At 30.5% G+C, this 19,605-nt stretch overlaps 1 protein-coding gene across 8 annotated transcripts in view; it reads right to left on the bottom strand.

The window, feature by feature from the left end:
• Positions 1 to 651: 651 nt before the first annotated feature.
• Positions 652 to 19,605, bottom strand: part of LOC108550091 (uncharacterized) — a 195,278-nt gene continuing 176,324 nt past the window's right edge. For all 8 annotated transcript variants that reach the window (XM_017903715.1, XM_017903716.1, XM_017903717.1 and 5 more), the window contains 2 exons: positions 7,479 to 7,767; positions 652 to 1,366 (listed from right to left, as the gene is read on the bottom strand). In XM_017903715.1, the coding sequence (XP_017759204.1) occupies positions 1,199 to 1,366; positions 7,479 to 7,767 (457 nt within the window). In that variant the 3' untranslated portion in view covers positions 652 to 1,198. The remainder of the gene's footprint in view (positions 1,367 to 7,478; positions 7,768 to 19,605) is intronic.

Raw genomic sequence — 19,605 nt, 5'->3', positions numbered from 1 at the left:
AATTAAAATACCATATTAGAATATAGTGTGAGCTCAATATGAGCTGTTGAATAATATTAAGAATCTTAAATTGGCCTATGTTACAAGTGTATACGAAATGCTACGCATTTCCATTTTGAAAGATTAGGAAATGATTTTGGTCGAGCGTAACTTTTAACTAGCATTCTTTCGCCCCCGCTCGTTTCCTGTATAACATACCAAGCTTTTAGATTGCACGTATAAAGGAAATCTCGGGATTTTATTTCAACGATCGACCATTACAAGAATTACAAGTAGTTCATACTTTTACTGCTTTATACATCTATGTACACATACAACAGAGCTGCCAAAAACGGTGTAGAAGAAAAAGTTTCGGCAATTCTGATGAATATAAGATTTCAGGTATACATTAATACTAGTGATTCGAAATGATTTGTTGCATTATTCATGAAAAAACGTATTCAAGAAAAGCTACGAGGTAACTCGTGTTGTCGTACTCTTTACGTTTCAGTCTCATAGAGTTCTTGACGCCATTGTCCTACGTGTCAAAGCCTAGTGGCTTTTAATCTTTCGCATAGCCGAGTAATTAGGTACGCGCGACAGCTGTTTTCAAATTTTCTTTCGTTTTGTTCATGACATCGCAGGCATTATTTTATTTTTTTTGTTTTTTTGTTTTTTTTTGTTTTTAATGATACCCAACGATAAAACATCACAATATCTATGGTAATAAAATTATTTCTTTTCTTTTATATATATCTTTGTAAATATTGCTACATTTTATGCAATCGTGATTCAGATTATCATTACTTCAAGTATTTTTGCAAAAATATTCCATATCAGAAAAACATAATTTTGTGTCTATACCTATCTATGTTTTTAATATCTCTGAAACGGTATTTTCAGGCACTTTTTGATATGTTTCGTGAGAAGTATAAATAATTTTATTCTTTTTCCAAATTTCCTACTAAAAATTACAAACTATCCGGTATTTTTGTTTTTGTTTATACAAATTCAATTGTTGCGACCTTTTTGAGACTACTTCCCTATGTCTTTCTTTTTTTTTTTATTAACTATCCCATTGCGCGTTCGTTTCCTTTTCCCATCATCACTCGTACCGTGTCCATCTTTGTCGACATAATTATTATCTTACAAACAGGAAAGCATCGATTACCGAGGAAAGTTTATAAAAATACAGACAACGGCGCATTAACGCTGATCGTCAATAGACGTAAATTGTTTTTAGTTGATCCTTCAATTCAGGAGGAATGGCACAAGTCTCCGACTCCGGCTTCCTTTTTACCAAGCGACGCCAGCGCCCCCCGATATTCTTACGGAAGCCCTTTGCAAATCCAGGCCTATCCGACGGTAATGCGTGTACAAGAGTATCCTGAAATATAATAAATGGAGTTAAATACATGCGATTATTACATATCATCTTACAATTTGTACAATTAAATACAACTTAAATTTTCTTTTCCTTTTTGTATCTACTTCAGGGTTTCGTTTTGAATTGTCTAATGCACTAACCAGTAGAAAATCTTAAAATAAACGTTTCACTAATATATACCACATGATCAAATAAATATTCTATGTGACAATTAAATATACAAAGATTTTTGTTTTCAATTTAGGGAAGCCATTATTTATTCCATTCTGTTTATCAGAATATTTTTTTTATTACTATTTTATTAAATCAAATAATAATATTGAAATGTTAAATTATTAAAAATGTTAATATAAAAATAATAAAATATATTCTTGTGGATTTTTCTTCAATACAAAAATACTCGCATAAACTGTTTTATGTAATAAACTTGCTGTTTCAGTAATTAATATATCTTAATGTATTTACTGTATGAATATTCCTGTCTTTTATGATTTGTTTTAGAGGATATTAATTTTTATAGGTTAGGACAGGAATGTTATCGATAAAATTTATTAACGATTATGAAACAGTGTGGTGAAGACTATTTTGTATCGTGTCCTAATAAAAGAAGATATTCTCATCGAGGTTTTGTTCTTTTAACTACATCGTCATAATGAAGTATAATAACGCGAATAACATTTTCAGCAACTTGGAATTAGTATTCGTTTTCAAAAGAAGTTTCTCGTCACGAAGTTACATAATTAAGAGATTATCCAATTCTTTTGTTTAACAACATAATTTGAGTGAAAATGCAATTTTAATATCATTTTATTATATATTCTCAGTCTTTTTTTTCATATCATCGTAGCTAACATAATTTGAAACTTTACAAAATTATTAAACAATTTTCCAATCTACTATCTGTTAAAAAAATATCACTCGGTATCTAGCCAATATTACATCGATATTATTTACAATAATATCGATTATATTATATTAAAATTATATTATATTACATATTATAATTATATTATACACATAATTTTAATATTCCATGAGAGGAAGCTTAAATAAACTTTCAACGAACATTCAAAACGCAGTGTATCGTACGGTATTATATCTCATTCAGTATTGCCAACCTATGCTTCATCGCGCTGTGTACACTACAGCATCTACACTCGGTGACTAAATCGTTCATTGTCGCGATAATAAATTATCTTCGATTTTCAGATATTTCTCGGCTCGCAAAATGTGTGTAATAGCACGGTTAGGTATAGACGGGTAACGAAGTAAGGCTACGCGAGAATTACGACTTACGATATACATAATACGATACGATTAGAGCGATCTATGAAGCATGGAAATAGCGGAGAGCGTCGACTCGACTGAAAAAGCAGGATACGTCGTGTATCCGGGTGCGATGTTATGAAACCGACCGACAGGGTCCAGAGCCGAGGAGCGAGACAGAGAAACTACATATTACGAGGAGGCAAACAGGAAAACCGTTGGACAGAGGTAGACGACCAGATATGTATACGTGGGCAGGGACTAAAATTCTCGCGGATGCACGTTTAGAGACGAATCGCGAAAGACAGAAAAAGGTCAGGAATGAAAATATCGTGGAACGGTTCGACGAAGCATGGCAACAGAATCGCAGGAATATTGCCAATACCGTCAAGGAGAGACGCATTATTTTGCTGTCTACAAGACAGCTGCACCCTGCGCCGAAGTCCTGTTGCTGCTTGGCAAACGGTCGTGGCCGCCCACCTACGCTAAATTTAGAGCCAGCCCGAGGGGTAAAAGCGGGTTTTTAGGTGCGCCTATGCGTTCAAAACACCAAACATAGTGGCTTTCGCGGTTTGCCAGATGGAAAATTCAACGTCGCGACACTACGTGTGCGTGATTGACCAATAGCCGTCAATAACAGTGTAAAGTCAACATGGTGGACTATATGTACAGTACGAGCAACCGTATCCCGTAAGATCATTTTCTCCGGCAGTTTTAATCGAGTAATGGAGCTTGTACAGATACTTGCGAATTACTGTGGCCAATGACAGGAAAGTTCGAGCTGAAATATTATTTTATATGAAAAATAAGATATCAAACGAAGCAATAGTAGTAATGGATATAATATTATATAATTATATAAAATTATTATATTAATATAAAAAATAAGATATCTAACAGACCAGAAATAGTAATAAAATAATAATATTATTAAATTATACTAAATAATTTACTGTTTCTCAATATTAATGCCGTTTTATACATTTATCGAGTAATATTCTTTAAGTTACGAAATATATTCTTTTCGTAACTTTAAAAATCCTTCTTGGATGCAAATATTGATATTATTATTGAATAATATTATTTTATATCAAAAATAAGGTATCTAATGGAACGGAAATAATAATGAAATAATAATAAATTAAATAATAAATAAAAGAATAAAAACTAAAATATATAAAAGAATAAAAACTAAAATATCTAACAGAATAAAAGTAAAAATAAAATAAAAATCAAACAACCGAAGTGTATTCTGGAAATTAATTTTTTGAGAAATGTTTAATAGAATAATGGAATTTATAGAGACGTTATGTCGAATTGCAGAAATTTGAACAGAAACATTGCTTTAGGTGTTTAATAGAAAATAAAATGGCTAATAGAATGAAAGTATCCTTAAAATAACTGAAACGTAGTTAATAAAACAAGTTTTTTTGAGTCTTTTATCCCAAAAGGCAATATTTATATGTATAGACGTTGAGGCGAATGGTAGAAATATTTTTAAAGGAGAAACGTATTTTAAAAAATGGTTTTCTGGGAAATTTTGTATCAAATAACAGAATTTGTGTACACATTGAGATCGATAGTAGAAGCACAAGTAGAAATATTGTTTTAAGTGTTCAATAAAATATAAAATGACTAATACGATAGGAATATGTTTAAAACCGAAACTTTCTCTGAAAAACGATTTTTTGGGAAATTTTTTATCAAATAGGACAATTTATATAAATATCGAAACCAATAATAGAAGCAGAAGTAAAAACATCGTTTTAAATTTTTAATAAAAGAAAATAAGGAGTCTAACAGAATAAAAATATCTTTAAAACTAGGGCGTATCTTATAAAATAATTTTCTAGGGAATTTTTAGATGAATAACTGTATTTGTATAAATATCGAGACAAATGGTAGAGGCACGAGTAGAAACGTTACTTTCAATTTTAATTTAAATAAAAAATGAAATATTCAACAAAATAGACGTATTTTTAAAACTAGAATGTATCCTATAAAATAATTTTCTGGGGAATTTTTAATCGAGTGGCGCTATCTATATAGATATCGAGACAAATGAAAAAAGCAGGACAAGCAGAAATGTTACTTTGAATTTTAATTTAAATAAAAAATAAAATGTGTGACGGAATAAACGTATTATTTGAAACTAGAACGTATCCTATAAAATAATTTTCTAGGGAATTTTTAGACAAATAATCCTATTTATATCGATCCTATTTATCCTATTTATATAGATAGTGAGACAAATGGTAGAAGTACAAGTAGACTACTTCGAATTTTAATTGAAATAAAAAAAAAAAATGTCTAACAGAATAGACATATTTTTAAAACTAAAATGTATCCCATAAAATAATTTTCCAGGGAATTTTTAATCGAGTGGCGCTATCTGTATATATACATCGAGACCAATAGTAGAACCACACGCGATATCGTTCTAAATATTTAAATGTTTAATAAAAGATACGTTACCTAACCTAGCAAAATGTTTTTGAAACAACTGAAATAAAGTTTAAATATAAACATATGAATTATTCTACCATGTAACATTATACGAAAATCCCAAGTTGCATAAAATGTACACGGTAAATGCGGGATTAAGGACAATAATGAATGACGCCTGCAGTTACATTGGTCAACGAGTACAGATATCGAGATGCTTTTCCTCGTATTAACTATGTATATATGAAATACACGAACGAGGACGTTACGTACCGCCATTACAAATTAGCGAATACGATGATCGCAATACACGTGCGAAGTAAAATTCTGCCATTATTACCAGCCGTATTTCAAATTATTTCAAATGTACCCCGACGGTCGAACTCGACCACTCGATTTTTCAGATACGCATCGATAGACTCCTATCGAAACACGTGAAGTTTGTCGAATGTCCGCAGCGTGTTTCGCAGAATTATAATCGTGTGACGTAGCAAATAAAACTTGAAAAAGCTCAATCTTATCTGACTTCCGCAAAGAACAGGCTTACATCGAATATATACGTTTTTAATCGAGCATAAGAAAACTACGTCATGCGTATCTTACATCACAACCATGGAAACTTATGTCATTTTGATTGTCCAGATAATGAACGATTAGATTAACATCTCCGTTGAGATATATATTCGTGGTTCGAAAAACATATGTACGAAGATAGACGGATAGACGGATTGCAGAGTTTAAATTGAAACGCAACTCGAGGTTAAATATAGGGATATTATGTCTATTCTGGAAGAAAATACGTAATAGAGTAGATAATAAGAATAGTTGAAAAACTAGCGAAGATATATGGGAAAGCAGTAGAGATTTACCGGTAAGTGGAGCATGAAACTGAAACATACGTGTCATAACGGCAACAAAGCAGAGTAGACGCGGCAACGTTGCCGATTGTTTGGGATTTTTCTGGCGGCGAGCCTCGGACTGAGCCTCGACCTTACAACTCGTTTGCCAGGCCGTCTACTCGTATGCCTCTCGTCCTTGGACAATCGATAGCGCCATCGACTATTATTAATAACTACAATTTTCAAAGGTCTTACCATCACCAAGTATATCCTGGAGTGTTACCAGATATGTCTTTTCAGTTACAATATATTATGTATAGTCGATGCATTATTATAAATAACTGTTGCACAAGCTTTCATAACTTTATGAATCTAAATTTTAGCAAATGACGGGAGCTGTCTCGAAATTATTAATATACATCGGTAGCGTAATATGGCTTGTAAATTTAAATGAATTATTTCGTGCAACGGGTAATGAAGATAAATAAAATTCTAGTGGCGCTCTGTTCGAAATCTCGTTATCGAGATATATCTACACGTACGTGTGTAGTATATACATGTAATTGTATTCGTAACCTAAATGTCAAACGTAAAATTATAAGACTTTTCCTTTGAATGTTTGTTTGTCAAACTCACACGAATATTTGATAAATTGAAGATAATAAACTGATTCACGTAAATTTTCAGAAATGATTATTTAAACAAAGTTGGAGAAAATTTTTCAGTTACACGTGAGTCTAACGATCACAATAAAGTAAACGTATATGACACATCTTTTCAAGATTTAAGATAATGTTGCACAAGTTACAAATATATTATACATACATATTAATTAATATTGAAACAACAAATAACAAATGTGAGATATTAAAGCAAAAATTTCATACTTTTTAATTTCACTGTTAATGAGCAAGAATACGTTTGAAGCTCCATTTTTTTCGAGTATTTTAGAAATTTAATTTTTAGTTGGTAATACAAACTAATTTTCACCGGTTGAAATACAAATTTTAATAGATTATTACCCGTCTACATACGTAACGTAAGCAAACGAAGAATAGTAATACGCGAGATCGATCAGTTCTAGAATACAGAAAGTATAGAGCAACAGCGATATAGTCACTGTAGTTCCAACTGTTCGGCGTTCAACCTGTTTTTATTACCCTCCGAAACCAACGTAGCTATCACTATTCGAATCCTTATTTATATTGCTTTACTTAATGATTTTCTATTACACAAGAGCTTCTCTCATTTTTTAAAATAAAAAATTCAAATTCAAACGACATTTTACACACAGCAGTTAATTTCATACAGACATCCTTTGAGTCAAGTATTATCGATAGTCGCTACAATGATCGAGTAATCCTGGCAAGTAGAGAATAAACCAGTGAAATCTGGTAATACTGGCTCTACTGGTTAGTGCAGCTGATATATAAAGAGGAATATGAAGGCAGAAGGAAGAAACGCGTAGTCCTCGTTTCCTTCGAGACTACAAGGAAAAAAGGAGAAGAAAAAAGAAGAAAAAGGAGAGGAAATAAGAAAGTAAGAAAAGAGTATATACCAACCTGGTCGTTGTACAACGTATACTGCGTCGGTGTGTGAGGCGGTGGATAAGGAGGCGGAAACTGCCAGACGAATTGATCTGCCGGATTGGCCGTAGCATAGACGTTATCCTGTTCAACAGCTGTGCCATTTCCCAGATCCGTCGATGTGGTAGTCACTGACGTCTGCGTGCAACAACCTTCGACAGGATAAGATGGTGCGACAATCGTCGAAACCGGCGACATTGCCGTTTGAACTACGGCTGCTTCCGGATGTACCGCATTCGAATGATCCTCCCGTTTTCGCAGCTTACTACGGACAAGCCGAATCGCGATCATAGTCCCGTTGCTTCCAACCATTTTTCTTTTTATTCTCAGGTACAGCTTTGAGAGCTTCTTATTACTTGACGAAAAAATTTTCAAGCTGTTGTGTGACGACTCTCAAACGAACCGGGAATTCTACCGGCTTGCGAAGGAAAGACACGTAAAGCAAACACGACCGGAGAAAGCGTTTGTTTTTACGTGAAATAAATACAAAAATTTGTTAAGCAATCTGCTCCTTATCAGTCTATTTTCTCTCTCTGTTTTTCTTATGTTACTCTCTGCCTCGCTGTTTCTCACTTTCTGTCTGCTTTTGCCTTTTCAGGTTATATCCCAGCAAAGGCTCGCAAAGCTCTCGTCATTTACGAAGCAAGTATCACATGAATATGAATTGTTGACTTAGAATGTTCTTTTAACTCAATCAACCAGCACCCAACGTACAAAAATTTGTTCGACGCTTTGCGTAAGCTATTCCAGTCCACCTTTTAACTCATACTATCGACGAAACACTTTGTATAATTTGCGTTCAGTTATTCGCTCTTGAACATTCACTCAACAAACGACGACGTTCGATGACTAGTTTGAAAAATTCTTGATGTTAAGACTGCAACGCTAGATTCGAATATTGACTTGTACGGTAATTTATTTCTTTACTTTTGAACCGAAGAAAAACCACCACCCGGCTTCTCTCACTGCCGAAGGGCGCGCGAGCTGCCAGAACTCTCCGAAAATTACCTCGTTTCGCTCATTTCAAAGCCAACCGAGATCTGACCAGAACGATGGCGCGCGACGTTATTATATACCGTTCTGTGACGTCACGAGTATGCGGCATCGCGATTGGAGGGTGCTATAAGCTCTGGCCAATCGGCTCACTTACTGCGTGAAATTCGAACGGTACACGCTCGCTCGTTCGCTCGAGAGCATTTCATTGTCGTCATTCCGGATAGTCGTTGGAAAGGCCAGATGCGAACGATGCATACGTTTTAAAACATAATCGTGGAATCCCACGGAATGGAGTAATCTAAGCGTGATTATACTGATTGTTTTTATTTATTACAATTTCTGAATCAATGTAACTTTTCTGTCTTGATTTAATGTTATAATACGCGCTTTCGTCGTATATTTGCGATACTTTTCTGAAGTTGTTCTTTGTGCCTATGTCGGTTATCGCGAGAAACGAATCTTTAAAGCGAAATACACAACACTTCGCTTTATGTTCATAAGTATATTACTAATAAATAATCGAAGTTTCATTAAAAATTTTTCTGTGAAAGTGAGTTTAAATACAATTTTATTTGCACTGTTCTTTATTGGGTATTGTACCGAGTCATGTTTGAATTCATTTTGATTGGAAAAAATCTCAAATAACCATTACCAATTTTTTTTTCATGACTATACAAGGTAAATCAATTAACTTAACTTCGTATTACGTATTGACTGTTTGCTATACGAAAAAATGTGTAAAATAAAATTTTGTGTTTTAGAGGTATGGTAAATTAAAGGTAGATATTTATTGAAATATTAACGCATATTCTAGTATTTCCCTGTTCTCGCGTGTTGGGGATTCACAGTAAGCTGAATCTTTCAACTTTCCTCATAGAACATAACCTAACGCTATCGGCGTTCTTACTATTTTTATCGTAATTCCCAGATTTATCTTAATACGTCTGTACCGAATAATCTTTTGATTTCAATAATAGATACATGGTGTTTCCCTTAAGTCACTTAAAGTCACCTTGAGAATTTATGACGTAAACAATACGTTATAGGAAACAATACGCAGCACGTGTCCTTTTTGGAATCATACAAATATTGTTTCAAATGTATTTCGATGCAACACATGGTTTATAAATAATTTGCAATCGCAGGATGAATCACCAGGTAATGAAAAATATTAAAAATTTTAATTTCCATTACAGAATGATTCATTTAAATGCGATTATCAATTCTCATTAATCAGTTCACTATTGCTCGATCTTATTTCCTGTTAACATAAGGTATTTTTCGAACGACATCGATTAATGAAAGTGATGACACCTTTTTTCGCTTTGACTCGCAATCAGTGTGATTCGATGACCTCGAATGTTACTAAACTATCTCAGGGACTTCCGTGTTCGTAGCCGCACGCAATTTTTTAAGCGCGTCATTTTGAAATGTTTACGAACTCGAATACGCGTTCGTTTGTTTCAACTCACTAATCTGATACATTGATTATGCGGTATTTAGAATATAGCCGGTAAATCCAACGTATTTATATCTCGAGTATCGCTTCTAGTTAAAAGCTAATCTGAAAGCAACTTTTCGAAGAGAAAGGTAAATCGATATATCTGATGTATCGATATACGGATATCGAGAAATTTTTTCTCTTCTTTTCTGTAGTATCTTATAATTTATTTTTAATATTTTATTTTAATACAATTTATAAATTTTGTTGTAATAAACATTTTGCCTATTTTCATGAATCATACTAAACAGTATTTAATTATTCTTTTATCTGTCAATTAACATAATTTACAGCGCAGTAAAGAAAGGTGCTGCTACAAGAAAAGAATTATTTTTTATTTGAAAAATATGGTTTTCTTGAATTCTATCAAATATTGGCGGGAAATACGAATCTCAGTTACATTTTATAAATAAGTAATATAATTTATTAACCTTAATTCCTCTTTGAACGTTGTAAACAATTTCTCTACTTTCGTGAATTATACTAAACAGGGTTTTATTACTTTCTTATCTGCCAATTAACATCAATTTACAGTGCAGTAACAAAAAGGTACTGCCACAAGAAAAGAATTATTTTTTATTTGAAAAATATGGTTTTCTTGAATTCTATCAAATATTGGCGGGAAATATGAATCTCAGTTACATTTTACAAATAAGTAATATATTTTAACCTTAATTTCTCCCACTTTCTTCTATTGTCATAAATTACATCAAAAAATGATTTACAACTGTTTTATTCGCCGATTAGTGTTAATTTTCAGTTTCCTATGAAAACGTGCTCGTATAAGACCAACAATTATTTTTAATTCTTAAAAAATTGTTTATAAAAATTAAATAACGTTACATTTTTCTATTCCTTTTTCTATTTTCATAAATCCTACTAAAAAGCGGGTTTCAGCGTTTTCATTGATCTTAATCTCCTATCTGCAATGAAAAATGGCTGCTATGAAAAACGGAGAAATTATTTTCGATTTGTGAAGAATGGTTTTATCGAATGATAGCAACCATCGACTAGAAATACGAGTTTCAATTATGTTCTATAAATAAGTAATACGGTAACACACACATCTAGATTTACGTTCGTTTCAACGAGTCCTCTCGACTCATACGTGATAATAACAATCTGGTATTCCCAAGGGGAAACGTTTCGTCTGTCTCGCATGATCGCAGTTACACGTTTAGCACAAAAATGTGCTTCATCGAACGGCCACACGAGGAACATTTCAGCAGTCTATGCGGACCTTTTATTTATACATTTTGGGTCATTAATGCGAACTCTGTTTGGCTAATTTTCCACGTTGAAACTTAACCTGGCTCTATGTGGACGTGTCTGGACGGAACAGGGGTAGTTTAATGGGTGTATTCGCGTGCTCTATTTAATTAGTATCTATTCTTGTCTCCTGGGCGTGTACATAGCTTGCGACTACATTACAAAACTAGACAAATCAATAATAAGTGCATTTACATTTATGATGCGGTTCATGGTCATCGTCACCACCTTGTCCTTTCAGGTATTCAATCATTTTTAAGGCCAGCTGACGTGCATGTCCCAGGCTAACACGGTGATAGATATTTCGACGCGAGGTAACCTAACACGATGGTATTATAACAATAAAAATTTGTTTACAAGATAAATATTTGCACTTTTCTTTTTACGCGATTCTATATTGACGCTGGGGCTTAAGAAATTTCACTAATTCGGGGAAATTAACCCTTTGCACTCGAGAGGTGAGCCTCAGTCACCATTTCATAAAATTTGGAAGATCGATATTAATTAATATATCAAATTTAATGCAATGTAACAGCGTGCGAGGTATCGAAATCAAATAATTCTACAATTCTATTATTACAAAATTCTTTATTTACTACTCAAAGAAGTATCGTCAGTTTTCTAACCCTTTGGCTACTGTGGGCGCATATACGCGCTCGGAAATTTTGCTTTTGTGACACGGAGGGCGCATATAAGCGCTCAACACAGTTTGCTTTTCTGACACGGAGGGCGCATCTCTACCCAAAATTTTGCCATTCTCGGCGGACATTGCAAATGAATTCCTACCCGTGTGGTACGACCGATGCGTTTCAAAGTCTGCTGTAGTCAAAGTGTTAATAGAGAATCTTTGATTTTCCACTCTTCTCTGGCCAAAAAATCTTCGAGTGCAAAGGGTTAATCTTCAGATGTGACGATAAATATATCTGTCATTCGGAACTTTCTTCCACTTTGTGTGTCGTCCTGCTATCACCTGTATCTGTTACACACTTTTTCCTGGCGTCACGATAAAGTTTGACTCATCCTATCATTAAGTATCGCACTTCTAATGAACATGCTGACTGATTATATATCGATATCTTTGTAGTATTCTACAAATGGGAATTCACGTGGTTTGCAGCTTTAAATCATTATATAAAAGCAACGAATGCACGTGTACATATTACCTGTAATACGTGTTAATACTTTGCAGAAAATAGGCTATTAATTTCTTTTGATAGAGTATCGAGTATTTATCGAGATGACACATGGTGAACTTTGATACGAGTAATTTAATTGGATTAATTAAATTGCAGGAGAATCTGGCTTTTAGATAGGGTACTGTGAGCATCGATATAGGGAATTTCATTTTTATGGTTGGGGTATCAAACCTGTAAATAAAGTACAGTGAACTTTGATGTAAGAAGGTATTATAGATAAAAATAAGAGATACTAGTGCATATGTTCGTGTATATGCGATATGAGTTATTTCAGCATTTTGTAGAAAATAAAATATGAGTTTTCTTAAATAATGTATGAAGTTATTAAGTTATTAACCCTTTGCACTCGAGAGGTGACTCTCAGTCACCATTTAATCAGATTCTAAAGATTGACGTTAATTAATACATCAAATTTAAAATTACCTAACGATGCGTGAAATGTCGAAGAAAAATAATTCTACGTCTTAATTTGCATATGATTTCTCATTTACCATTTCAAAAATATCGTCGACTCTATGACAGAAAGTCTTAGGATTAGTATTTTTCTGTAACGAAAAAGTCGTCGTGTGCAAAGCGTTAATATTAATATTTTACACTCGATGATTGTTTCCCTATAAAAGAGTAGAAATTTAAAGATTTTCTGTTATAGTTATTTAATTTTAATACTTCCTACGCTATTACGTTATCGTAAATTTAATATTTTAATTAATATCAGTCTTCAAAATTTAATTAAACGGTGATTGAAGATCGCCTCTCGAGTGCAAAGAGTTAAAATATTAAGTTCTGAGAAATTTTCAAATTTCGTTAATTAAAAATTAATTTTAAAATTAATCGAGTAATACTTTGTACAGTGTAAATGTTTCTTATTTGTAATTGAATGATTTTCTATCACTTTTCGAAATAAATTATTTATCATTTGCTATGGTTGTTTGTTATTTGATATTAATAAAAATAGCTGGTTTCTTAACGTGCAGTCGTCAAATATAATTTATATTATTACTAACTATTACTAGCACTATTACTGCAATTATTACTACACTTTTCGTTCAATATTTATTTATTGTGATATACTGTGATATTTATTCTGAATGCAATTTTGATTTTTCGAATAAAATTTCGAACAAATTTCCAATTAAGGAATAAACTTCATTTTCCCAAATAATTTCTCAATTTGTTATTCAATTGATCAAGTAAGGAACATAATATCAATTGAAGTACAGTACGTATCAAATAATAATTAACGTTATTCGAAATAATTATTTTTAAATTACTATTTTAGGAAAAATTTGTCCAGGTTTATTATACATAAAAATAATCAAATCTGAAATTGGATACAGTGAATTTTGATACAAGTTTTATTGCATAAAAAGACAAATATGCATATTGAAGTATGTGTAACATACTTAAACACTTCATAGTAAATAGAATATTAATTTTCTAAAGTAAAGTATTTAATATTAAGACAAAATAAATTGAATTTTAATACAATATGTCTGTTTGTTAATTAATTAAATTACGAATTCTTATTGCAACATTTGGGATTCAAATTTGACTTGTTTTTATAAGTGAGAAAATATTTTTCTTTTTTTTTTTTAATTTTAGTTGATTATAAATATTCAATTTATGCTTTGAAAATTTGGTAAAGATTTTCAAATGTTTAGAATTTTGCATGTTGCATGACATTGGTGAAAATGATGTATGTATTTTATCAATTAATATAAAGAAGATAAAGAAGCATATATAAAGAAGATAATGATTATGATAATGAATAATATTATTTTTCGTCTCTTTCTTATTCAACAAATATGTTTGATTTTAAGTAATATGCACACTTTCCACTAGACGAACTGATTTAATATGTTGAGTTTCATTTCTATTCAATAAAAGTGCGCTTTTACCGCACTCGCGAAAGTTATACTTCTAATTCTAATTTTGACCCAATTTTGTCTGGTCTTCGATAAAGTTTAAACCGAAGAAGAGCGAAATACTATGTCAAAAAAATATTTGCTCAAATTTGATCTATAAATACGAATTTGAAATAATTAATAATCTTTGAAGTGAACATTAACAAGATGGAAATATTATTATAACAAAATAATGTTATTTTCTTTTCTATTATCATGAATTTTTGTTTTTTGATGTATAAATACGAATTTGAAATAATTAATAATCTTTGAAGCGAGCATTAACAAGATTGAAATATTATTATAACAAAATAATGATATTTTCTTTTTTATTTGTCATGAATTTTCTTTTTTTTTTTTTTTTTGGTTTTAATTTGTATCAAAAACAGGAAAAAAAGAAATTTATTTGTTAATGGCAAATGAAAAATGAAACAAGATTTTTTTTACTTAATTTTACGTATCTTTAGTGAAATAATAATTATAACAAATTTCTGTTCATCGTTCTTTCTTCTCTTCAATTTAACTATAGTTTTTAATTATACTTTTTCCAATTATTAATTTTAGCAAATAGCACATGGTAACACTTCCTTTAAATTTAAAAAAATTCTTTTCATTTTTCTCTAAAATATTTAAGAAATAATTCTATCTCGATTACAATTTATTATTCATGGTTGTTAATATTACGATTCATCGGCAGTCTAATGATCACGACTAGTATAGAAACGTTAATAAAAAAGTAAAAAAAAAAAAAAAAGAAAAAAGAAAATGACAGATGATTAGATCAATAAATATTCAATCGTTGGAAACATTTCTTTCACGGATGCTCGATTAAACTTTTATGCGTACAAGAATAAAATGTTAGAAATTCGAAACCTATTTATGTATTTCAATGTTTTATACATATAATTCGAGTATAGATTGTTAAACTCCTATTAAACGATAAAAAGAAATATATAGAAAAGTATGTAAATGTAATATAAATATTAATAATATGAAATCCATTAAAATGTAAAGTATACTATTCATTAAAAAAGATGTATCAGCACTTTCTTTCGATTATTTTCTATGTTTGTTACATTTAAAGTAATTTATCTTATGCTCCATTTAAACAGATGGAGATAACCTAAAAATTTAATGAAAAGTAAAAAAGAATTTGAGAAAATTTGTATACTTATCTTATCACTTCAGAAACTTAAATGAATATATACATAAAGTACCATTGACACTATTTATTTTTATAAATTTATAATAATTTGTATAATTAACTTCGTTAATTAATATTAACAATTATAAAATGTTACTAACATTATCATTGAAATATCATAATATTATTAATTGTGTATAGATATATGTCGTACTGTCGTATACAATAATACTTGTATAATGTATAATAATTGCAGTCTGTCTATGTATATAGAAATTAATAACGTGTTTCATCACTATGCAGTGTTATGCAACTGATGATACATCCAGTAAGAATATGGTTTTACACGAAAAAAAGAAGAAAAGAAAAGAAAAGATCAATGCAGGATAGAAGTTTCATTGTTTTCGACAAAAGCATGTTTAAAAATTCATCAGTTAGGTTACCATGTGAGTATATTTCTACTTGGAGATTTTAACTACTACTCATGCTTATTATATATTCAGTAAAGGAGAGTATACATTAAGATAAAAGGTATTTAAACTAATAAATTTGATTAATTTGATTAATTTGCTAGAGACAAATATCAATAAGTAAGGATGAAAATGTTACTACGATTCATTTAGTTTTTATCATTGTCACTAGATAGTAGAGGTTATGTTCATTAACATAAATGTTCCTTAAATGAGACTAAATGTATCAGCTGTCATTAGTTTTTATTGTTAGTTTGATTCTAATTGCAGAATATTTAAATGTAATGAATAATTCAAATGTAATGAAAAAATTGTGATGAAAATCAAGCTAATAAAAAAATAAAACAAAAAAGAACTACGAATATTTGAACAATAATATAAAAGTTGGCATTTTCAACCTTTCTATATTTTTGGTACCATAATATTTTTTTTTCTTTGTTAAAACATAAGATTCTAAAATACAAGAATTAAAATACTTATCAAAAAATAAATTTCGACATATCTTGTCAATAGACAAAATTTTGTAAAAAAATTAACTTTCTTAAAAATTTTAATTTGTAACATTATGTAGCTAAGTCTAATTACATATATATCCACTTTTCAATGCATACAATGAAATGAATATATATAAAAATTCATTAGTAAATAGATACACACTTATTTCAAAAGTTCAAAACAAATTTTTTTTCCAGAATTCACTAATAATTTACTAATAATTCTTTTTTAATGTTTGCAATTTAGTTCTTCGTTTTACAAGATATGAAAAACATAGGAATTAATTATGGGACACCCAGTATATGCAATTTCATTGTAATACGATGATACGATCTACACGTTCTTTAAACATTTAAGTGAATTTAAAGGTCTAATGTAAATTCCTAATGTGCGTAAGATACTGCTTTCTGTAAATTAACGGATGCACGTAACGTTGCTTCACAGAAAACATAATAGTCGTGGGAAACTATGAGATGAGTCAATCGGTTAAAATCAGTGAACGATCGCACTACGTGTGTCGTAAATTACAACAAAACATGTTTATTTTCCCTCATCGTTTGCATGGTACGATAAAGTCCATAAACGTTGTTGTCATCGATAATTAAACACTGTTTATTAGAAGAGACTGTGGCATAGATTTATTATAGTATAGTTATTTCTTCACTACACAAAATATTCATAGACCAAAGTATAACACTCACTATTAATTTCATTCGCAATTCAGATAATAAATTGTGAAAAATAATCAAAAAAAGTGATTAATAAATTATTGAACTAATTTAAAGCAAGTCATTAATTAATAAAAATTATCAATTTTCCAGTTATGATTTCATAATTGCAAAATTAAATTTTAAACATTGTAAATATACTAGATATGAATTTCACCATAAGATATAGAATATTAATCAATAGAGATGATTAATAATTATATTAATAACCAAAATAGTTATTGTCAATATTTAAAAAAATATTTGTATTAATATCGAAAAGAAATAAAGAAATAAAAAAAGAATGGTATATGTATATAATAACGTCATAATAAAAAATATACGAATATCAAAAAAATTTTGATTATTAAAAACTGCAGACTTACTAAACATATATGGAGATATGACTATAGAATATCGTACTAATCAGCAAACAGAATTTTTTTCAAAAATTTATCAAGAGCAAACAAAGGTGTAATAAAAATACATTTAATACCTTAACCACTTCTAAACCGTTGATGTTTATCTTGTAGTTATGCATACTGTTTGTAGGGATAACATTTTCCGACGTAAACTTCATTTGCTTAATTACGAGATCATATAGGAACAGGTATAATTTATACCAACAACGAGACAGTGCCGCATCTTTGCATGAAATACACGCATCACGAGGTTAGGTTAGATAAAGCGAGAGACGATAAAAGATATTTTAGCACAGTCGGAAGTACAGGGAGAATTTTCAACGAAAGCGTATCGTATCCAGTTCCCGGATGTAATCCCGGCGTTAAATTTTCTCAAGTGAAACGAGAAAAAGTACGAAGAAAAATATTTTTATCGATTGAAGTCTCGTTACACGGAGAAACCTTTCCGCATAATCTCGATCACAATGTTGTTGGACAGGAAAACTTACAGTTGGATAAACCCAAGATAAAATCCTTTATTGGGTTTTAAAACGAAATTCTCTTATAGATTATCAGATTTTCACATTTCATCCACGCGAGTATGCACGTGAACCTCGGACTCTCTGATTTCTGCTAATGCATTGAAAGAGCGATTATTGGCACGTGAACGTTGACAGGTGCGCATTTAGCCGTTGCAGCGCCACGGACGGTTGGTTCGGTACTACGCGAGTCGTTGAGTGCGAGGTTCAGTTCTTTCAACCGACCAAGAAGGGCGTGCACAAGGGGGTATCTTCAAACGGACGAATGCTATAACGGACGGTTTAGCGATTCTAACGAACGAGTATGTAACGAACGTACAGCGCGAAAACAGGACTGATTTATCCCCTTATTTCTTTCCTTTATAATTTTTTTTATAAATTTATTCCTATCTGCGATGTATGAAATTAAAATGTGATAATAAATATAATGGATTAAATGTATAATATGTGGTAAAACCATGTATAACGGGTGACGAAATCAATTCTCCTGCGTTATACGAAATCAAGAGTACAGAAATTTTATTTTACTTTAAAATAACAGAAATGCAAAATTTATATTTTATATTGGAATATACTGCATTTGTATTATTTATCCGCTTTTAATGACACAAAATATACATTTTATTTTATTTTAAAATAACAGAAATGCAAAATTTATATGTTATATTGGAATATTTTGCATTTGTATTATTTATATGTTTGTGTACTATTATATGTTATTTATATTATTAATATGTTAATATAATATTATATTATTATAATATTATATTAGAATAATTTATATTATTTATATTTTTGTTTTATGTACAATATATATTTCTAATTTTTACATTATATTACGTATGATTATTTGGAATATATTATGTATTATTTATGCATATTTTGTATTAACCTCTTGCACTGCGATTTAATTATGAAAAAATATGTATTGAAGTAGTATCCTATCCTATCCTATGAAAGATAGGATAATTTTATGAATCAAATTAGATAAAATGATAAATTTCTGAAAATCGGTGATTGCTCAAAGGTGTTTGATAGATTTGTGAGAAAAATGGAAGAGAAGAAAATTATGCTGTCTTTTATATGAGATACTATGATCTGAATAGCCGTTAACTTTGTCACGATTGATTATGATAAAACTGATAAAACCATGAATGTTTTAAAACTGATATGTATCTATAATGGTTTTCATATTGTATGTAAGCTGTTATCGAGATGAATTCAGTGACCTAGAGGAAATAGAGTTCAAGGTTACTAGAGTGCGAAATTAAAATAAAATATACTGTAAGTACTTTGTGAAATATTTAGCAAACTTAGTTAATACTTTAATAACGTTATAACACTATATTTAACGAATATTCCAAATTTTTCTTGTTTTGAAAATATATCTTGTATATCTCCAAAAATATCAAGTTACTATTTGGCAAAAATATATGTATAAACTTTCTGTAACAGAATTATTTTATCTTTATTTATATTAT

The sequence above is a fragment of the Eufriesea mexicana genome, unplaced genomic scaffold, assembly GCF_001483705.2.
Source record: "Eufriesea mexicana isolate 0111107269 unplaced genomic scaffold, ASM148370v2 scaffold2467, whole genome shotgun sequence".
NCBI lineage: Eukaryota > Metazoa > Arthropoda > Insecta > Hymenoptera > Apidae > Eufriesea > Eufriesea mexicana.
The sequence above is the reverse complement of the archived record's forward strand: the minus strand, read 5'-3'. Positions and strand labels throughout refer to the sequence as shown.